At 44.9% G+C, this 23,618-nt stretch overlaps 1 protein-coding gene across 3 annotated transcripts in view; it reads left to right on the forward strand.

Moving 5' to 3' along the window:
* Window positions 1-23,618, forward strand: part of LOC138566252 (solute carrier family 26 member 6-like) — a 1,150,832-nt gene that overhangs the window by 327,047 nt on the left and 800,167 nt on the right. For all 3 annotated transcript variants that reach the window (XM_069643338.1, XM_069643340.1, XM_069643339.1), the window contains exon 3: window positions 22,519-22,658. In XM_069643338.1, coding sequence (XP_069499439.1) covers window positions 22,519-22,658 — 140 coding nt within the window. The remainder of the gene's footprint in view (window positions 1-22,518; window positions 22,659-23,618) is intronic.

Raw genomic sequence — 23,618 nt, forward strand, 5'->3', positions numbered from 1 at the left:
GTATGTGTGTTCAAATGAAGTAAGGTAAGAACTCAAGGTGTATCTGGCTGACCTGACAGTTGGGGTGGTGTTTCACATGAGACTGCCCCCGGCCAGGGAAAGGGATGTGTACCCCCTGGCCTTGGTCATGGCTGGAAAACAGGATCTATATATCTGTGTTTTGTCTTGTGGGTGTGTTTGCCCTCAATTATTAATTCTTCACAATTGTGAATGATTGGGTCTTTCTGGGCGAGTTAGTCTTTCATCAACTGCATGTGAACTATTAAAGTATTTGAGAAGTCACCATATTCGCCGAAAGGGCTATTAATGACAAGCATGCAACTGTATTGTTGTGTAATGGTGCATACTGAGAAATCTGTCCATGCATGATCTATACCTGGAACTGGAACGATCATATGTATGTATGTTTGTTTTGTTTGTTTATTATTTATAGAGCGCTCCACACCCTAAGGTATCTGGGCGCATTGCAAGACAACTTAGAATACATTATCTAGTCGCGGCATGAAAGGTACAAAGATATATAACAGTGACTTGCATAGATCAAGGCAAACAGTACATGAATAAGTAACAGGCAAGACCATGACAGTCGGATCAGACGAAGGCGCAGTGTAGTCATGGAATAGCTATGAAAAGTTACTAAACCCTGGCAGTGGAGGCAGACGCATCATTTGTGAGGAGCCATTTTTTTGTATTGGATCTAAAGCTGTGGAAGGTTTGGTCAGATCTTAAGTTAAGCGGGAGGGCATTCCAAGCTGTGGACGCTTGAACCAGGAAGCTAGAGCCACCCGCTCTTTTCAGATTAAAGCGAGGTGTGATGATGCAGCAGGAGTTGGCAGATCTGGTAGGTCTGGAGGAGGTTTTGCAGATAATTTTGTCTTTCAGATATTGAGGGGCAGCATTGTTGAGGCATTTGTGGGAAATGGAGACGATTTTGAGGTAGATTCTGTCTCGGATTGATAGCCATTTGTGGCTCTGTCTTATTTCAGAGATGTGAGGAATGCTCAAGGCTGTTCTTAAGGCACGATTTTGTAGTGTTTGAAGTTTGTTTATCACTTGTTTGTTAGCTCCTGCATATAGTGCGTTGCAGTAATCAAGTTTGGACAATATTAGTGCTCGAGCTAATGTGATACGGCTGTTTGCAGACAGGTAGGCTTTACATGCATGGATGAGCTTACAAGTGTAGGCTGTGGCTGAAGCGTTGGCGTTGACTTGTTTCCTCAAGCTCCAGGAGGAGTCGATATACACGCCTAACATTTTAGTTTCTTTAGCAGTTTTGATTGTGTTACCCAGTGCTTTAAGTGGGCCGGGGCCTGCCGGGGCCGGGCCCCGGCAGTCTCCAAAAAGTGAGGCTGAGCCGGGGCCCTGCTGGGGCCCCCCAGCCCCACCACGCCATGGCAGGACGCATTATCCCGCCGCGGCCGCAGCCGCAACGAGAGATGCGCCCGCCAGTTAAACGTCAGGCAAGCTGACAGAAGTGCCAGCCAGCCACAGCGTCGCTGTGACTGGCTGGCACTTCCGTCAGTCTCTGTAACTTTCTCTGATGACCCCTCATCTGAGGGGCCATCAGAGGAAGCTACAGTCCCTTAGTTCCCCTCGCCAGGTCACTGACCCTCAGCGAACCCGCGGGCTCCATGATCTAATATGTAGATTAGATCACGGAGCCCGCGGGTTCGCAGAGAGTGAAAGACGCCTCGGGGTCAGTGCTCTGAGCAGAGATCACTGAGCCCGAGGCGCCTTTCTCCTTTGGCAAGGCTTTATAAAAGATGCCTTCAACTGTGTACGTTTAAGCCATCTTTTATACACGTAGAAATATTTCTATGTTTATAACAGATGGCTTGAATCGTACACAATTCAAAGCAACTTTTATAAAGCTTTGTCGACGGACAAAGCCACCTTGGGTTTTGTCCGTCCTCAACGCTTTATAAAAGATGCCTACGTTTCAAGACGTCTTTTATAAACATAGACATATGTTACAAATGTCTATGTTTATAAAAGGCAGCTTGAATAGTACACAAACCATAGTAAGGTAAGCACACAAGTGTGCGTAACTTACTATGGTGTGTGCACTTTCAAGCCACCTTTTATAAACATAGAAATATGTAACATTGCTATGAATATAAAAGAAGGCTTGAAAAATACACAAACCATAGTAGTACGCAAACAAATATATAAATGCTCAAATACATTTATATATTTGTTTACGCACCTTACTATGATTTGTGCACTTTTAGGCCACGCCCACAATGGAGGCCACGCCTCCAAACGAGGGCCCCCCCTCAATTTCTTACCCCACTTAAAGCACTGGTGTTACCGTCTATGTTGAAGGACACATATTTAGTATTTAGTTTGTTGAGTTGTGGGGAAACACCTAGGATGAGGATTTCAGTCTTCTCATCATTCAAACAGAGACTATGTGTGGCCATCCAAGCTTGGATGACAAGGTAGATTTTGTTTATTAGAGCGTTGTCAGTGTCGTAGTTGCCAGATAGCCGTAGCAGTATCTGGGTGTCATCTGCATAGTTGGTGTAGATGACACCCAGGCTCTCAAATATGTCAAAAAGAGGTTTAGTAAAAACATTGCATAGTTTCGGGGAGACTCAGGAGCCTTGTGGCACTCCACAGGGGATGGAAATGGGGTCAGCAGAGTCCGTCGGAGAGAAAACTCTCATTGCTCTGTTATTTATGAACAACTTGATCCAATTTGAAGCTTCTTGTGAGAAGTTGGCTGAGGATGTAAGGTGTTCACAAAGTATGCTATGGTCTACCAAGTTGAAGGCGGCAGAGAGGTCTAGCAGAAGGAGTTGTGCGCATTGTCTGTTTGTCTTTCAAAAGGTCAATTTGTGTTTTCAAGTCAATTAAGGCTGTTTCGGTTCCGTGGAGAGGTCTGAAGCCAGACTGTCTAAGTACTAGAAGGGTGTTAGTCTCAAGGTAAGTCTGGATTTGGATGTAAGTTGCCTTGTCGATGACTTGCAGTAAAAAAGGGACCGTGGTTATAGGTCTGTAGTTAGTCGGGATAGTGGGGTCGAGGGAAGCGTTTTTTTTTTGTGATGGGAGAACCGAGGCGTCTTTGAGGTTGGTAGGAACCTGGCATGATTTGAAGGATGAGTTTATTATCCGCGTGATGAACGGGACGAGATCTCTGGCAGAATCTTTATGATTTGTGCCGGGCAGATTTTGCCTTGGCAGCGAGAGGGTTTTAAAGGAGCTATAATTTTTTTGACCTCAGTTGGGGTAACTAAGGCGAATTTGAATTCTTGTAAAGTATTGAAGGCTGGAGTTTTTTCAAGTTTCTGGGCAGTCTCAGTGAGGTTAATGTTCAGTCGTTTAGTAGCAATTTTGTTTTGCAGAGTGGCAATTTTATTAGCTAAGGCACTTTGGATGCCAGTACACCAGTCTTTGTTATTTGGTTGAGAGTTGTCAGGGGCTATAGGTGAATCTAGCTCTCTTAGAATTCCGAATAGTTCCTTTATACTGGAACTTGCATTTTCAATCCTGTCGTTATAGGTTTCATGTTTGGTTTTAATTATCTCTGCTTTGTAGCGGGAGGATATTTCAGTAACTTTATCTTTGTTCTCTTTGGTAGGTAGGTTTTTCCAAGTAGTTTCACATTTCCTCTTTTCGGATTGAGGGTTTTCAGATGTGGGGTAAACCACGTGTTAAGGTGTGCTTTCAGTTTACGTTTCTGGAATTTCAAGGGGGCAATGGCGTCTAAGGCGTTGGTCAAGGTGCTATTGAATAGGTTGATTAATTCTTCCGGGTCTTCAGCAGTGGAAGAGTTCAGTATTGGGATCAAGATAGGAGTTAGTTTCTCAGCTGTGATGTTGCGCTTGTTCCTGGTAGGTAAGGGTGGCGTTATAATCTTAGTTTTGGTGGTTGGTTGGGCAGCATTGATAGTGAAGGTAATCTGGGAATAGTCAGTCCATGTCAAAGGTTCAATGGTAGTTACTGAGGTGGCACAATTATCGTTGGCCAGCCAGTCTAAAGTTCGTCCTTTCACATGTGTGGTTTGGTTCATTCTTTGTGTAAAGTTAAGTTCACACAAGGAGTCTTCCAAAGATTTAGCAGCCAGGCCATTGAGGGTAGCCAAGCCTAGGTTGAAGTTGCTAGGTCTAAGATTTAGGATGATTATTTGGTATTATCTGAGAGCAGTGTGATAATATCCTCCTCAAAGTCTCTATGCATGCATCGGTGGATGTATTACAGTGTCTTTGCAAAATACATCTTCAAGCAAAGTTAAGCTTGCGTTAGCACTTTAACGTAGGCGTTTCACAACATTTGAAACTAAATCATACCTTAGAAATTATGGTTAGGTCTGAAAATAGGATTTCTGATATTCACACTTTATACGGTTTGCATTGATTGGAACCTTAACATTGGTCACAGACCGAGTGTAGTCACAGAGACTCAGACATACGTTTGTAAGGTTTAACATCTTTTTATTTTGAATATAGGTCAAGATTTGGTAATGCTAATGGCAATTGCGGGCATGAAACTAAAGCACAAAATGGATAGAGCTAATGCAGCAGTGCACTGGGCAGGGAAACATTTAAAACCATGCAAGATCATCATTTCCTCGTGTAAGTGGTCCAAAGTCCAGTTTCTTTAGTCTAAAGCGAATAGTAGGTCAAGGCTTTATCGCACTGGGCTTTCTTATAAAGTCACTCTCAGTACCAGTGGTGATTTTGAGACCCAAAATCAAGCTTCTTTTGCGATGCTCATGCATGGATTAGCCCTCCTGGTCTGACGCGTTGCAAACACTGTGTGGAAAAGAACCCTACACGAGACCAAGTAGATGTTGATAGGATTATCCTGCCCCCTGTTCTGAGTTGATTTTCAGATTCCAATCATTCCTCTGCCTCCTCACCCCACCAAGGACGATGAGGTATTACAATCAAGTTCTGTGAATGAAGTCTCAATTAGGGTTCCTCTGTTTCTTTCTTTCTCTGCCTCTCTTTTCTCCAATACTGTGGATTATGCTTGAATGTGGGCCCATAAGTGTTTTGTCAAGGCCCTTTGCTTGCAGGACCAAACTCTGAGCCATCACCCTCAGTCTTGGCCACTCAAATTCTCAGGTGTGCGTGTTGGGGGCTCGACAGTATCCCTTAATGCGACATGGGTGTGGTCCTTAGCTTTCAGGAACCCAGTGTACTTGGCTCTTTTAGTCGTTCCTGTTCTTTCTCTTGTTCATCTCCAAGCTCTCCTTCCACCCACCTGCCTCCCAGTCTTGCTTTCTCCAGGCTTCTTTCTCTGTCCCTCTTTCTCAGCCTTGTTAGGGGTATTCTTAATTACTCCTACTTCTATACAGGGCTTCTTTTTGTCACTTTCCTCCAACCTGCCTCTAATTGTTCACTTCTCCCCTTCTTTACTCTCCTTCTCTAATCACCTCTTGATGTTTCTTTCCACCTCCTTTCCTTTTTCCTTCACCAACCTTTGCATCTTTCTTCCCTCCTTCACCTTTCCTCTCCCTCACTTGCTCTGTATTTTGGAATGCTGCCTGTACTTAGCCGAAGACAGCCTGGTTCTGGCCTATTTTGATAGGGATTGCCAGAATCCTGACTTGGAATTGGCGTTCTTTCCCATTATTCTCTTGGGACCACTGAATTAGCTTAGTCCCACTTTTTCCTCTCATTAGAACATTTACCTAGGTGGCCTGTTTTGTGTATACGTTTGAATGTGTTCCCTCAGCTCTGTGGGTTGACCTTGTAAAAGACCTGGCTGCCATCTAACATTCAGGCGGTTCCAAGATGCTAGCCGCCTGACCCTGTAATGGTTTTTTGAGTGGCCTGTGACTTGTACCTCTCTCCTCTCTCTCCCTCTCTCTCTCTCTCTCTCTCTCTCTCTCTCTTTCTCTCTCTCTCTCTCTCAAGTGCTTGTCATTTGTGAGCAGGTTTTCCCCTGGTTTTTCCTCTGTTTCCTACTGCTGGTAAAGGTAAGTGTGGTCGCTTGATCCCACTTGTGGACTGCCTGTTGTGGGTTTAATTAATCTGAGCGGTCAACTCTGAGGTTTGCTGTCTTTTCTTGTATGATTTTCATTCTTTCTGCCATCTCCAGCTAAGGGTGTGTGAGGGTTGTGTGGGTTGGTGTGCTCTGGAGGGCTGGGTGGAGAGAAGAGAAGTTCTGGGAAATCCCCCATTTACCAATGGGTCTTCATTGTACTGTGGGTGGCTTTCCCTGGTCCCTATAGTCCCATAAACCGCCGCCCCCCCCTGTCCCCAGTACACCTATGTTGGCAATTCTTTATATAACATTTTATAAGGGATTCAGGGAATTCATACTATACTGGCATTTACATGTCTTAAATGTTGATCATTTCCAGTCACTGGGAGAAGAACTATGTTATCAACATAGTTGGCATTTGTATAGCCACATTGTTGCCTTTTAGAATTTGTTTGTAATCAATGGCGTAAGAAGCAGGAAACACAGTGGTAATTCTGTACATGTATCAGATGGCGTTTGATATTTTAACTTGTTGGCAGTGTCTATCTGTGTCAGTGTGTGTTTTAGTGTGAACGATTGGATGTGTGTGTTGATTATCCTACTCCGCTTGGATAAGAATCAATGAATGCCTGTAATGCTTCCACTTTTAGATGCTGGAAATTGACTGTGCTTGGGTGGCAGGAAATTATTTGAAGGAAAACTATTGTGTGAGAGGTAGAAATGAACTTAGTGCAACACTATCTGGGTGACTAGTAGAGATTCTGAAATATGGTTAGTTCTGCCTGTCACAGTGCGGCTGGGCGTGATTGTTAACCCACTATACTCTCGTTTTGAAAAGTGAAAGAATGATGCCACAACGCTTTCTGCGTCAGTTTACTACTGTAAGTTTATTCACTGGTTCATTAGTAAATTGCTAGTTTACTTCTGTAGGTTTATTCACTGGTTGATTAGTAAATTGCCAGTTTACTTCTGTAGGTTTATTCACTGGTTGATTAGTAAATTGCCAGTTTACTTCTGTAAGTTTATTCACTGGTTCATTAGTAAATTGCCAGTTTACTTCTGTAGGTTTATTCACTGGTTGATTAGTAAATTGCTAGTTTACTTCCGTAAGTTTATTCACTGGTTCATTAGTAAATTGCCAGTTTACTTCTGTAGGATTATTCACTGGTTCATTAGTAAATTGCTAGTTTACATCTGTAAGTTTATTCACTGGTTCATTAGTAAATTGCCAGTTTACTTCTGTAGGTTTAATCACTGGTTGATTAGTAAATTGCCAGTTTACTTCTGTAGGTTTATTCACTGGTTGATTAGTAAATTGCCAGTTTACTTCTGTAGGTTTATTCACTGGTTGATTAGTAAATTGCCAGTTTACTTCTGTAGGTTTATTCACTGGTTCATTAGCAAATTGCCATTTTACTTCTGTAGGTTTATTCACTGGTTGATTAGTAAATTGCCAGTTTACTTCTGTAAGTTTATTCACTGGTTCATTAGTAAATTGCCAGTTTACTTCTGTAGGTTTTTTCACTGGTTGATTAGTAAATTTCTAGTTTACTTCCGTAAGTTTATTCACTGGTTCATTAGTAAATTGCCAGTTTACTTCTGTAGGATTATTCACTGGTTCATTAGTAAATTGCTAGTTTACTTCTGTAAGTTTATTCACTGGTTCATTAGTAAATTGCCAGTTTACTTCTGTAGGTTTATTCACTGGTTCATTAGTAAATTGCTAGTTTTCTTCCGTAAGTTTATTCACTGGTTCATTAGTAAATTGCTAGTTTACTTCCGTAAGTTTATTCACTGGTTCATTAGTAAATTGCCAGTTTACTTCCGTAAGTTTATTCACTGGTTCATTAGTAAATTGCCAGTTTATTTCTGTAAATGTATTCACTGATTCATTAGCAAATAGTCATGAGAAGTGTCCAGTATGCAACACGTGTTTTGGCCGGTGGCCTTCTTCTGGAAGGGATATTGAATTTTCATCCTTTGTCCAGCTTTGAAGAAGGCCACGGACCGAAACACGTGTCGCATACCGGACACTTCTCATGACTATTTGCTATTGAACCAGTGAATAAACTTACAGAAGTAAACTGGCAATTTACTAATGAACCAGTGAATAAACCTACGGAAGTAAACTGGCAATTCACTAATGAACCAGTGAATAAACATACGGAAGTAACTGGTGCAGAAAGCGTGATGGCATCATTCTTTCACTTCTCGAAATATTTGATACTGGTTCCGGGTGTGAACACTACAAGGACTATACCCTTCAGATGGCCACAGGCCTTGGATGCAGCACCCATACCTTCCTGGAGTGTGATTAACTTCAGAGTCTGCTTGAACTTCAACTCTTCGAACAGATAGCAACCATCAGGAATACTTTGAAGCATTTATAAGTCCTTTGATGAGGCTCTTGAGGATGCAAATCCAGGCAGCCATCCTCTGAGTCTGAGAAAGTCTGACCACATCTTGGCAGTTTTCAGATCCCTTTCCTGGTGCCAAATTGAGCATTTTGGCACCACTTTGTGTTATGTTTAAAGTGTGCAGTGGGAAAGGCTCATATGCGTATAAAAATATAGCACCCCCCCACACCTTATCCCTTAATGGAAACTCAGATCAAGCAAATATATTTCCATCTGCGAAGCCAAATTTAGGGAAAAGTTAAACGGGTCGCTGTTTCAGCAACACACCGGATCCCAAAGTTAGGGTACTGCCACACTCAGTAACACCTTTATTTTCCATAGATGTTAGAGGGATCCAGTGTGCGTTAACAGGAGTTGGTTTGTATTGTCCCTGAACGGCATACCACCTGAGGCCTAGGAACTTGCAATTGTTAATTAAATTAAATGGACTCCATTCACCTTTGTAATGGACAACACTTTACAAAGCATTTATATAAATGACTCTGTGCTCCCATTCACAAATGAGATGTATTCACTTTTCCTAAGTCATTTGGAATGCAGCAAATGCCACAAGCCAGCATAGAGATTGAATACCTGTCAACATATATACAAGTCTCGTTCATCAGAATCCACCCACATCACACTCTCTACACTCCAAGCTACAACTCACTCTGTTCCCCCCTCCAATGATAGAGCTCCATTTCATCATTACCATCATCATCAATTCAGCTTTATTGGACATCAGTCTTTAGCATAGTAATGCAGAAGATAAGAAAATCCCAGCCATTCGGTTCAGAACAATAACATATACAAGTCATTGAATTACTGAAGATAAGAACCTTTAAAATAAAGATAAAATTGATCTGTTGCGGAACAGCTCTGCTCTATCTATAAACTTGCTAGTAAAATAACTCCATTTCAAGTTTGGGCACCAAACTACATGCCACAAAATGTATCCAAGAAGTATATAAAGGGCGCCTGGCGGAGTCCTGATTTGCCCAGGAGGGTACCTGTATTCAAAATGCTAGAAATCAAGGTGGGAGATCCCTAGACAGCTGTCAGGTTTGGATGCTTTTTTATTTTGCCTCCAAAATGGTTTAGCACAGATTATAAAAAGAAATATTTACATGACTTTCGATAAGCACGAAAGTAGACAGACAGACGTTGTTTTACACAGGAAATACAGGTGAGTATCGACCTCTAACTTGTCGAGGTACAATTTCCAAAGTGATGCACAAGTATATAATACAGGTAAGTGAGAACATAGGATTGTTGATGAGGTGCAACCCAAAACTGTGGTAAGTCCGGGGATATAAACAAGACAGTGTACACAACACTATCTATAAACACATTAACACAGGGGTTGTGTCACAGAACATCGACACTGGAGTGTTTCGGCCATGCAGGGCTGGGGAAGAGCCCGAGGTGTAGGTGGCCTTCATCAGGATGAACGCTGATCGCAATGCTGTCGTGTGGGTAATCTGTGGGGGAAGGGATAGCTGTAAGGATCTTAAGGAGTCATTAATCAATTTATGTATTACTAAATAATGGCTGATTAGTGCCTAAATACATTGGTGTATCTGAGGGTACAGCTTACCGTCTGCTAAAGTTGCAGTGGGGGTGCTGTGCTGGAAAGTCCTTTAAGGAGTGCCGGACTGCGAGAACCCATTTCAAAATATAACATGGGATGATGCAGAAAAATTAGGTCATGGGGGCCGGAAACTGGGCCTGAAGCGTCTGGGAGCTGTGAAAAAGAAGGTTAACAAACCATCATTTTTCACCCCAGATCTAGACTATGTAGGCCAAGTAATGTCTTAAAGGTTCATCCTGTGTGGGATTGTGCGGGTCAGGTATATGAGTGACCCAAGGCCAAAACACCAATGGAGGGGGTGTCCGCAAGGTATGGTAAAAGTGGTAAGGGTAAAAGTATCATGGAGTGCGCAGTGCTGCGGTGGGTAGGCAGTATGCAATGTCAGAAGGTGACTGGCAGTGAGTAGAATCCATGGAGGACGTGCAGACATTTATCCACAAAGCTACTTTAGTGTTTTAAAGCGCGGTGGTTAAATCAGATCTATGGCTCACCGCCAAATAGTGACAGAAATGCTGTGGTATTGCGCCCCTAAATGGTGTGTTGGAGACGAGCAAGGTTTTATCAGGTGCTGCCATCGTGATGATTAAAGACAAAACCCGTGAATTGTCAGGAACGTGTATGGGAGCTATGCACAGTTTTGTATCAAAGTGCGGCCAGAACGTTTTAAAATAAAATGGAAACAAGCAACACCAGTGACCCCATTATGAGAAGGTTTAAATGGCAGAGACATGCCAGCACAATTGGGAGGTATGCATGGTGTTGTTGAGAAGTACGGCCAGAACATTTTAACAAACCATGGAGACAAGTAACCCCAGTGACCCCATTATCAGAATGTTTAAAAGGCAGAGACAAACATGTCTAATGCCTGCGGATTGCACTCGGGAAACACCCAGACTACAGCGATCTACAGCAACAACAACAGCACAATTTCAACAGACGCAACCGTATCATCAATTTCTAAGGCAGCTCCGGATCATCAAGCGGAAGCATCCCAAGTCCACCAGGGAGTAATAGGACTGCCGGTCATCCTCAACTTCCTTTTTTTCAGAGGGGAGAACAACGAGGCCAACCGAAGAGGAGACCACAACAGTCTGGCCAGTACATGAGGACGAGGCAATAGTATTCCAACCAACCATGACAACAATACCTATATTCAACCTCTGATCCAGATTATTAACTGACCCAGAACAAACACTGCTACAAAGAGAATTATGGTTCGTCCCGGCCATGAAAGCGGACCCCTTCAAAACAGAAGCAGAACTCAGGAGATTTTTCCGCACCCTCAGACTCAAGTACGTCTTCGAAGATATAGGCACACAAGACACTGAAAGGAGTTGAGACAACACGACTGGACTCAAACCCAAGTCCAATTTTGTGCCGCCCCCACACACTATCCCCAGTGAATTCGTTACATTTGAGAAAATAGTCACCACTACTATCAGCGAAGGTCTTGCAAAAAAGAACTTTTACCAGGAAAACCTCACCAAAGAAGAAAGAAAATCTCTTGGCGACCTTGACCTTGATAGGTCCATAACAATCAAACCAGCAGACAAAGGCAGTGGAATCGTCTTTATGAATACCACAGACTACAACATGAAATGCCTTCGACTGTTGGCAGATACAACCTCATATAAAAAATTGAACAGGGATCCTACCACAAGACTACAAGAAGAAATCCTCAGCCTCACCAAACATGCAGAAGATCAGAGTTGGATATGCGAGGATGAACGGCATTTCCTCAACAAAACCCACCCGAGGATACCAGCTTTTTACATCTCCCAAAATTCCATAAACACGCCACACAACCACCCGGACGACCAATTGTCTCTGCCTGTGACTCTCTTTTGGAACCGTTATCACTCTACACGGACCATTTCATTAAACCATTTATTGGAAAGATGAAATCTTAAATCAAAGACAGCACAGATACCATCAAAGTCTTGCAGAACTTAGACCTCACCTCGAACTCAATCCTGGTTACGATGGATGTAGAGGCACTCCATACCTCGATCCCCCAACGGGAAGGACAGTCATGATCTCTGCTTCCAAAAGGTCAGGGTTTTCCCAACTCCCTTGGAAGCAGATCCATAACCCAGGTTCCGAGTGCCAACCAGTCCCAATTGGGACCTTTTGGACCCAGTCCTGGTGCCAGTGGCACCAGGCTCATAAATATGCCCAGTCCCAGCGCTGGAAGCGCCGGGCTCATAATGCTTGGGTGGACTTAACTGCAGCAGACCATGCTGCTTACTTGCCTGCCAGTTGAGCCTCTGATCCTCTTCTGTTTGGAACTACTTTTCCTGTTGGGTGGGGCAGGAGCCACTCCCTAGATTCAGAACACTGGAACTCTTCTGGAAAGCAGGAACTCTTTTCTTACCTAGGCGTGGCTGTGGAAGGAGACACCTAAGCACTACAGGAGGCTATTTAAACCACACCCGATGGATGAATCTTGCTTTGCGTTATTCTGCATCCTCTGCAGCAGAACGTTCATCGTGTCTTCTGCATCTGATCCTGGGCCTAAGGAAAAAGGCTTACCATCCTGAATCCAGTCTTCAGCAACACCTATAAAGACAAGAAAGAACAGGTTAGCATTACGGTCTTCAGTGACAGCTCTTCACTTACCTGGTCCATCGGCTGTCACCAACGCCTCGCGCTGCATTCCGGCATCTGAAAGACAAAGGCTTACCTACTCTTCGTGCGCTCCGGAGGTCTTCACACTGCATTCCGGCATCTGAAAGACAAAAGCTTACCAACTCTTTGCACGCTCCGGAGGCCTTCGGCGGTGCATCCCGCATCTGAAAGACAAAACAAGGTGCGTTTAAAGACATTGGGGAACTTTAATACTCACGTGCCATTACTCCTTTCCACATCTAACCCAGTGGGTATTCCGGCACCCTGCAGCCGCTCCGAACTTGTACCTGCAAAATAAAAAGACAGTTAGAGCGCATCGTGAAGCAGGCAACAAGCGCTTACTTACGTGCTTCCAGGCGCTTCTTTTCATCACATGGGCTCCACATTCAACTCACTTCAGCCTCTCATCCGCCATCGCCGGAACCCTGCAAAACAAGAAACATCATTACTAAAGACTTTAAAGACATTAGAATTACTCGAAACTTACCATTCGTGCAGTAAACGACGGACAGCAGTCCTCTGAAGTCAAGAGGCCTGCTCCCCTTATCCAGTGAAGAAACTGGTTACAGCACCCTGCCCCGAGGCAGATGGAGAGCACGGCGTTCACTTACCTAAGGTGAGAGCGTTAACCTTTGGGGTTCTACAGGAGAAGAGAAAGGGAAGAAGAGAGAGACATTCAATAACCCAGTTCCTTAATCCCATATTTTCTATCTGCAGACATCTTACCCTTCAAGTCAGACATACAGTGCACAGAGGTCCAGCCCAAAGAGCCAGGCGTGTGTTACACATCACCTTTGCAGATACGGTATACGCCCAGTCAAGACCGGCGCCTCTACGGGAATCAGGTGAGCGTTACAGAACGCAAAGCCTACCACAAAACTCCCGTCCAGGCGCTATGGAAACCTCGGATACCGACCAGCTAGCCCAGTTACTTGGGGAACTAAGGGCAGAAATGCATGCAGCCCGTCAGGAAACGAATGCTCTAAGAAGAGAACTGATTATTTCCAAGGAGCGAACAGATGATCTCGCTAGACAATTGCTACAGTCACAAGCCGGACAGACCCCGTTACCCGCATCTGGGGGAAATCTTCCTTCTACATCCTCTATGAATCCAGTGCAGATCAACCTACCTGGGAATGTACCTCTGGCTCCGCCCGAACGATTTTCTGGTGACCCAAAGAGGTTTGCAGTATTTATCAATCAGTGCCGGTTGCATTTCTTATGCCGGCCAGCAGCCTTTCCAACTCATCAAGCTAAAGTAGCTTTCGTGCTTTCGTACCTTAGTGGCAATGCGGCAGACTGGTCGATCCCTCTAGTAAATCAAGATGATCCGGTCCTCCATGATTTTCAAGCTTTTCAGCTCAGTATGGAAAAACTGTTCGCAAGACATTCACAGGGGCAGGCCTTGGACAATGAGCTTCTTTCATTGCGACAAGGTAATCAAGACCTTTTGGCTTATATTGCGTCTTTCAACAGACTGATAGTGGAAACTCAATGGCCTGAGGACAAAAGGATTATGCTGTTTTATAGAGGTCTACGTGGAGAGCTCAAAGATGTGTTAGCCCAAGTAGTGAATCCCCCACAAGATTGTTCGGACTATATAGACTTAGTCGTTCAAATAGATCACAGACTGCAGAACAGGAAGGCCAATCGTTCCAAGTTTGATGCTCGAGTATTTTCCAAACCGCCAACTCCTTCCAAAGGAGTAGACCCCGGGGAACCCATGCAAATAGGGGGTCTGAAAGGTCCTCTAACACAAAAGGAGCGGGAAAGGAGAAAACAGTTGCAATTATGCCTCTATTGCGGAAACTCAGGGCACTTTCTTCGAGACTGTCCGGTGAAACCTGCCAAGAAGGCAGTAGGAGCTGCAGTTACCAAAGTTACAAACTCTGAGCAGGGAAACGACCTCGCCCGACAAGAATAGAGGTCCTCTTGCCGAGCGTGAAAACCAGTTCCGTGACCTCGCATTTCGTGATACCTATGGTCCTCATTAGCCCTGATAATCCGGATCGATTACATGCAATTGAAGCTTACGTCGACAGCGGTGCCATCGGCAATTATGTGGATCATGAAATGGTTTTGAGGATGAATCTAACTCTTTGTCCCAAGGCTGTAAAGGACGTCATTACTACGGTGGATGGTACGGAGAAAGCCTCCGGGCCAGTAACGCATACCACTCAAGAGGTGACGCTAGTAAGTCAAGATGGACACCATGAGAAGATCGTGTTCGATGTGATCAAGGCCCCTCAGTTTCAGATTATTCTAGGAATACCTTGGTTAGAGAAACACAATCCTCTGATCGATTGGCGAGCAAGAACGGTCCAGTTTCCAGAATGTGTCTCTACTTGTCACCCTCCACCTGGTGTTGCACTGGCAGCAATTTCTTCAGAGACTCCCCAGTTACCTCCCGAATGCCTAGAATACCAAGATGTTTTCCGGAAGGATCAGGCTAACTCTCTACCTCCTCATAGGTCTTATGACTGCCAGATAGACCTGATACCTGGATCTACTCCTCCTTGTAGTAGAATTTATGCCCTCACCGAGCCTGAGAACCTTCACCTTCGACAAAACCTGGATCAATACCTGGCAAATGGGTTTATTCGTCCTTCCAAGTCCCCTGCTTCTTCAGCTTTGTTCTTCGTTCCAAAAAAGTAAGGAGACCTTAGAACTTGTATAGATTATCGCTCCCTGAACCAGATCACCGTTAAGAATAGATATCCGTTACCTTTGATCCCTGAACTCCTGGACCAAGTCAGAAAAGCATGCATATATACAAAGCTGGATCTTAGAGGAGCTTACTACTTGGTACGAGTAAAAGAGGGCGATGAATGGAAGACGGCCTTCCGCACCAAGTATGGACTATTTGAATATCAGGTCATGCCCTTCGGACTTTGCAATGCCCCGGCCGCCTTTCAATATTTTATGAACGATGTCCTCAGAGAGCTCATAGATGTGTGTGTTGTTGTTTACATTGACGACATCCTCGTTTATTCTTCATCGGAATCTGAACATCGGAAACACGTGAAAATGGTCCTCGAAAGATTGCGTCAACACAAACTTTTCGCTAAGTTGGAAAAATGTGTTTTCAACGTGACTGAAGTTGAATTCTTGGGATTCATATTATCATCTGGCGGAGTGCGTATGGATTCAAAGAAGGTCGATGCAGTTCTCAAATGGCCATCACCATCCTCCGTAAAAGGTGTGCAAAGCATGTTAGGCTTCGCTAACTTTTACCGCAGGTTTATCCCCGAATTCTCTCGAATAGTCCAGCCCATCACTGCCTTGTTAAAGAAAAACAAACGTTTTGAATGGTCTACCGAGGCGGAACAAGCTTTCCAGGATTTGAAGACTAAATTTATCTCTGCACCAATCTTAAAACACCCTCACCCCGAACTCCCCTACATTGTGGAAACTGATGCTTCAAGCCTTGCCATGGGGGCAGTTCTATCACAAAAGGACCCGGTAACCAATCAGTTGCATCCCGTGGCATTTTGGTCCCGCAAATTCTCGTCTCCTGAAATCAATTACACGATTACTGACAAGGAACTTCTGGCTATCAAGTCTGCCTTTAAGGCTTGGCGGCATTATCTGCTGGGGGCCCGACACACCGTTACTGTGATTACGGATCACCGAAACCTGCAATATTTGAAAACCGCAAAAGCCCAATCCTCTAGACAACTCCGTTGGGCATTATTCTTTGCCGAGTTTGACTTCATAATTACCTATCGACCTGGTACAAAGAACGGTAAAGCTGATGCCCTTTCTCGGATGGGAGTGGAAGAACACTTGATCAACCCTAAACCTGTACCAATCATTCCCGAACAAAGAATTCTGGGTGTAATCGCCACAGAATCCATAGAGGAAGTTAAGGATAAGGCCAGGCAACTTGTAACTCCAGCAGACATACAGAATTGGCATCTGCAGGGAAAGGACTTTGCAGTAAAGGACAATTTATTGTATTTCCAAGAACGATTATACCTACCCAGCACAGATTTACAGAAAAAAGTAATCTCTTGTTATCACGATTCTTTAATGGAAGGACATCCCGGTATGGCCAAGACCTCAGAAAAGATCAAGCGCTACTTCTGGTGGCCGTCTTGGAAAAAAGATATCAGAGACTTTATAATGTCCTGTGGAGTATGCGCCCAAAACAAGAGTCAAAAGGAAAGACCAGCAGGCCTCTTACGCCCTATTGACATCCCACCTCGCCCTTGGCATACGCTTTCTATGGATTTCATCACCGATCTACCTCCATGCTCCGGATACTATACGATTCTAGTAATCGTGGACTTATTCTCCAAGATGGCGCATTTCATTCCGCTCAAAGGCTTGCCAACAGCAGCAACTCTGGCCCGAGAATTTCTCGAAAACATCGTCCGACTGCACGGTTTTCCTTCGGTTCTAATTTCGGATCGAGGTAGTCAATTTATTTCTCATTTTTGGCGAAGTTGCTGTCGGTCGGCTCAAATTGATGTGAGACTATCGACCGGTCACCACCCTCAGACCGACGGACAAACCGAGAGAACCAATCAAACTCTGGAACAGTATTTACGCTGCATGCTGCAACAAACTGAAAAAACTTGGAAAGACATCCTTTGGATAGCCGAATATGCCTACAATAACTCTGTCCATTCGGGAACTGGGAAAACCCCGTTTTTTCTTTTGTATGGCAGTCACCCTCGAACCTCAGAGTTGGATCCCCTCCAAGATCTTGAAACACCAGCAGTAGACTACCTGCATTCTACAATCACCCAAGCCTTTAAGGAAGCTGTTTCTCACCTTCAAAGGGCTAAAGAACAATACAAGAAAGGAGCAGATCAACATCGGAAGGAAGCCCCTCAATATCAAGTAGGGGATCAAGTCTGGTTATCCACCAAATATCTACCTCTAAAAGGGCCACGCACATTCAACCCAAGATACCTTGGTCCCTATTCCATCACTACCATAGTAAACCCAGTAGCGGTCAAGTTGGACTTGCCCCAGCACATGAAGATACATCCGGTCTTCCACGTCTCTCTATTAAAACCCGTGCAACCTCAAACCCGACTAACTAAATCTCCAAAACCTATCCTAGTTGATGGAGAACTCGAGTTTGAAGTCAAAAGCATTCTGGACTCCAAGATCTCCAAATCTAAACTATTTTACCTAATTGACTGGAAAGGCTACGGCCCCCAAGAGAGATCCTGGGAACCTGCTGAATATGTCCACGCTCCTCGCCTAATCAAAAGATTTCACCGAACATTTCCTGACAAGCCAAAACCCCCGGAGAAGCCCGGTTTGGGAGGGGTCTTGAGGGGGGGTACTGTCATGATCTCTGCTTCCAAAAGGTCAGGGTTTTCCCAACTCCCTTGGAAGCAGATCCATAACCCAGGTTCCGAGTGCCAACCAGTCCCAATTGGGACCTTTTGGACCCAGTCCTGGCGCCAGTGGCACCAGGCTCATAAATATGCCCAGTCCCAGCGCTGGAAGCGCCGGGCTCATAATGCTTGGGTGGACTTACCTGCAGCAGACCATGCTGCTTACTTGCCTGCCAGTTGAGCCTCTGATCCTCTTCTGTTTGGAACTACTTTTCCTGTTGGGTGGGGCAGGAGCCACTCCCTAGATTCATAACACTGGAACTCTTCTGGAAAGCAGGAACTCTTTTCTTACCTAGGCGTGGCTGTGGAAGGAGACACCTAAGCACTACAGGAGGCTATTTAAACCACACCCGATGGATGAATCTTGCTTTGCGTTATTCTGCATCCTCTGCAGCAGAACGTTCATCGTGTCTTCTGCATCTGATCCTGGGCCTAAGGAAAAAGGCTTACCATCCTGAATCCAGTCTTCAGCAACACCTATAAAGACAAGAAAGAACAGGTTAGCATTACGGTCTTCAGTGACAGCTCTTCACTTACCTGGTCCATCGGCTGTCACCAACGCCTCGCGCTGCATTCCGGCATCTGAAAGACAAAGGCTTACCTACTCTTCGTGCGCTCCGGAGGTCTTCACACTGCATTCCGGCATCTGAAAGACAAAAGCTTACCAACTCTTCGCACGCTCCGGAGGCCTTCGGCGCTGCATCCCGCATCTGAAAGACAAAACAAGGTGCGTTTAAAGACATTGGGGAACTTTAATACTCACGTGCCATTACTCCTTTCCACATCTAACCCAGTGGGTATTCCGGCACCCTGCAGCCGCTCCGAACTTGTACCTGCAAAATAAAAAGACAGTTAGAGCGCATCGTGAAGCAGGCAACAAGCGCTTACTTACGTGCTTCCAGGCGCTTCTATTCATCACACGGGCTCCATCTTCAACTCACTTCAGCCCGTCATCCGCCATCGCCGGAACCCTGCAAAACAAGAAACATCATTACTAAAGACTTTAAAGACATTAGAATTACTCGAAACTTACCGTTCGTGCAGTAAACGACGGACAGCAGTCCTCTGAAGTCAAGAGGCCTGCTCCCCTTATCCAGTGATGAAACTGGTTACAGCACCCTGCCCCGAGGCAGATGGAGAGCACGGCGTTCACTTACCTAAGGTGAGAGCGTTAATCTTTGGGGTTCTACAGGAGAAGAGAAAGGGAAGAAGAAAGAGACATTCAATAACCCAGTTCCTTAATCCCATATTTTCTATCTGCAGACATCTTACCCTTCAAGTCAGACATACAGTGCACAGAGGTCCAGCCCAAAGAGCCAGCCGTGTGTTACACATCACCTTTGCAGATACGGTATACGCCCAGTCAAGACCGGCGCCTCTACGGGAATCAGGTGAGCGTTACAGGACTGGAAGCGTTGGCTTCATGTCTTAACAGAAGAACAGACACCACCACGACTCCCACCAATTTCATCCTGGAGTGTATTCGCCTTGCCATGACTGAAAATTTCTTTCTTTTTGAACATCAGATCTACCAGCAGATCAAAGGCGTCAGCATGGGTGCTACGTTTGCACCAGACGTTGCAAACTTATACATGGCTCAATATGAAGGCGACCATGTATACAACTTGGAGAACCCCTACAGAGACCACATCCTACTATGGCGACGATACATCGATGATGTTCTCCTTATCTTGGAAGGCAGCCCCAAGACCTCTTGTTTGAGTTTCACGGATAGTTAAACCAAAGAAATTTGCATATAAAATTCACCATTGAATGGGACTGCCAAGCCGTGAACTTCCTGGACCTTCACATTTATCGTTCCAGGAACTCACTGAAGACAGAACTGTTTAGGAAACCCACAGATAGAAACAGCCTTCTTCATTTTTCTAGTTTCCACCCCAAGGACTAAAATACAACCTACCATACGGACAATTTCTCCACATACGCAGGAACTGTACGGAAAAAGAAAAATTTGAACATCACGCCAAACAACTCCAGGCACGTTTGACGGAAAGGGGGTACCCGAAGAAATCTATCAGGATGGCTTGGAAAAGGGCACCCAACAAGGACCGCATGATCTGCCTGACTGAAAGAACCAAGGACCCCATTGACTGGACCGTGTGTGTCACCACCTTCAACCCCGTCAGCAACCTCATAAAAACTACGATCAACAAACATTGGCACCTGATAAAAAACAAAGGTCCCTTAGACAAAAAACCTCTATTTGCATTTAGGAAGAACAGGAACCTCAGAGAAATCCTAGTGCACATGTTTCTAGAACCAGAGAGACCACAGCCAACCCGGTAGTAGGCCACTACAGCTGTGGAAAATGCGTCGCATACCGCTTTATGGAAACCAGCAAGACCTTCACATATAAAAACTTTGTTTAGACATTGAAAAATCACACCAACTGTGAGAGCAAAAACGTCATCTACGTGATAAAATGCCCATGCAATCTCATCTACATAGGGAAGACCATCAGACCAATCAAGCAGAGGATAAGCGAACACCGATCTTGTATCAGAAATTCCATGCAAGACAAACCCCTTGTCGAACACTTCAGCAAAAAAGGCCATACCCACGAGCAACTAACATGGACTGTTCTGCAGCAATTCCAACAACAGAAAAGAGGAGGAGACATTAATCTAGCCCTCACTAACCTGGAACAAAAATGGGTCCATAAACTTGATACAGTCAAAACTGGCCTAAATATCACTGTTGAGTGGAACACTTCTGGGATTGAGGTCCCTTTAGCCTAGGCCCAGACAGGTGGACTACACCCACACTGTGGACGTTCAGATCACTCCATGGACTTATATCAGCAGTCCCTAGTCATTTGGCATTCTCCCTTTACATGTGTTTGTTCTCTAGCTGTGCATACATCCCCACTAGAGAGATCACCACGTGAAGCCAGGTTGCTAGAAATGCCACTATAGTAACCCAAATGCACTATTTATTGTTGAAAGATAGGATGCATTATGAACTTATCACCCTGGATTTCGAATCGTGATGTAGTGAAAGAGATCAGGTATGGACATCAAGGGAAAATGGTATGTTTTCCGGTGCGGGAAAGGGAAAAAAAACATGGGCAGGAATAAAAAAAGTCTGTAAGATAATTAGGGCATGAGCCAATAGACTCTTACTTTTCTAATGCTATTCAGAAGAGTGATATTGTTTGTGCTGCTGTAGCTCAACGGGCAGATGTCATGCGCTGGAACACCTAGAAGTCGCACATCACGCCACTGGTGAGCATCCGATCGTTGCAGAACAACCCTCAGCAACACTGTGAGCCGGTCTCCAGCCATCTGTATAGGAGAATGAAGGATACACTGGAGTGGGCGTGCGGCTGTCCGTGGGGGACCTCTTCAGCACTAGACACCTTGGTGGAGGCCCTCGGTTTAGCAGGCTAGGCACAGGCTGGTAGGCCAAGGTGATATAACCTCTTTGAGATTGTGCCTGTGTTTTAAGGAAAAAAAAGAAACCTAGAGGGAGTTGATGCCAAGAGTGTGACACACCCGAGCCCCACTTTATAATCTTAGTCTGCATGGCTGAGGCAAATTGCAAAGTGTAACATGTTGATGGTGACCTCCTATACCCACTTTCCTCTCCTATACAGTTCAAATACAGTCTTGCCATTTATTCAGAAAGTACTTTAGACATTGCCTCTGACTCTTTCTTACTTTCTGCTCCTATTTACACACTCATTAGTCCCTTGGTTGGTTTTTATACTTCAAACATCTTAAACGTCCCTAAAGGCAACCATACCTCTCAATCAAAGCTATTATTGCTAATTTGCCTCCCTTCACTTCGATTGCCGGGGCCTATTATTCCATGGTCTTTATTTTGACCTCTTTGTTAAATGAAAAAGTTGGGGGCAAACTGAATTGCCCTAGAAGAAGTATTTCATTGCCTATGTCTGCCATTTCCTCTCCACGAATGTGGTAGCACTCCCTGCCATTATGCAGGGAAGTTCTGCTGCTGAAGGCATCAGTGAAAATCCCTGGATTGGGCCCATTTTGTTTTGCCAGCTATAACCAGGCGCAACACTGCAACATTTACCGGGAAGGGGAGATGTGACAATGGGGTCCTCTAAGTCACATCTAGTGTGCACATGGCTTTGCTGCCGGCAGCTGTAAATTGAGACTTACTGTGAGCATGCAGTGACAGGTTGGAGGCGACAATACATTTCTATTCCATTGACTTCCGGCATCAATCCATCCTCTTTTACTCTACCCTCAGTCTCGGTCCTCTCAATCTGCCCTTTCTAGACCATCATCCGATCTCCCATTTCTCTTAAAGAATCGGTCAACGGATACACAAGTGTCTGTGTGGCTTCATGCTTTCTCACCTTCATCTTCCCCACTGGTGCACTCTTACTTTAGATCTTCATCTGAGCCCTTGCTTTTGTTTTCTGAGCTTCTTTCCTATATGTTCATGGTTTCTTATGTGCTCTGACTTAACTTCTGTAAATAACTGGCATGAAATATTTGTTGTATTGGTTCAGTTTTATTAAAGACCTTTGTATAAGAATAATATCAAATCCAGACAGATAACTATGCACCCCTCCTCTATCATTGGTAACCTTCTGCATTGGCTTCACGTTTCTCAGATGTTCGGGCCCTATTGCCAAATTCCTGCTGCTGAAGTTCATCCCTATTCTGAACTGGCTTCCGCGGTATCCTGTCAAAGAGTGGCTCCTTGGGGATTTCATCTCTGGCCTCAGTGTTGGAATCGTGCAGCTTCCGCAAGGTAGAATCTGATTTTTTCATTGCATTTGGCACCGTTTACTGTGGTTTTGTCAGTGGAATGGGTACGCATTGATACTCAAGGCAAGGCAGGTATCACCCAGCATGGCGTATTTGTCAATATTTTAATCCAAGGAGGGGTTAAAGATTTAGCCTGTTGAAGGAATTTAACTTTGCACCCAAGCATTCTTCGCTAACCACATTATGCAAGTTTACTATTTTCATCAGCCTATACATGCCATAATTGCCTCATGTCTCTTCTCATCATACATTCTGCTCTGCTCACTAGCGTTCAAATGTATACAACACAGTATTCCCCTGTCCAATATGATTAATCCTTTAATCCAGGAATCCATGTACCGGCACTTTGATATCATCTCCTTTGGTCTTTCTGTCCCCAAGATATCATCCCTCTATTAGCAATGTGTGGTTGGACTAAGGAGGTGGGTAACATGAAAGTTCTCCTACCATAAGCAAGGTTTCCAGGGCAGCCTTGCCCGTGCAGCTGGCAAAAGACACTGGCCCTCATTACGACCCTGGCGGAATTCGGAAAACGATGGCGGAAATGCAATACCGCCATCGAATAGCGCTCGGTGCGACTATGACCCGTCACCGCAAAGTACGAATTCATTAGCGACACCGTAGTGAACGCCAACGCTAACTGCACCAAGCACGCGCGTGCGCGCCATGCCAAACCGTAAACACCACCATGGCGCAAGGGTACGCTAATTCCGACCCTAGCGGACATGTACCTAACGCCATCAAGCATGGCGGAATGAACCATTCCGCCATGGTGAGAAGTACGGCATCGCGAATCAACCGTAAACGGCCCCACTGAGTGCCTGTACACCGCTCCCTGCCCACAAAGTACAACTCCCCGTAGGTGCAATGAAGTCACAATGCAACCATTGAAATGCACAAGTCACCCATGCATGCCAACGAACAAATGAAACACAAGAGGGGC

The sequence above is a fragment of the Ambystoma mexicanum genome, chromosome 2p, assembly GCF_040938575.1.
Source record: "Ambystoma mexicanum isolate Mex_15411 chromosome 2p, UKY_AmexF1_1, whole genome shotgun sequence".
Taxonomy (NCBI): domain Eukaryota; kingdom Metazoa; phylum Chordata; class Amphibia; order Caudata; family Ambystomatidae; genus Ambystoma; species Ambystoma mexicanum.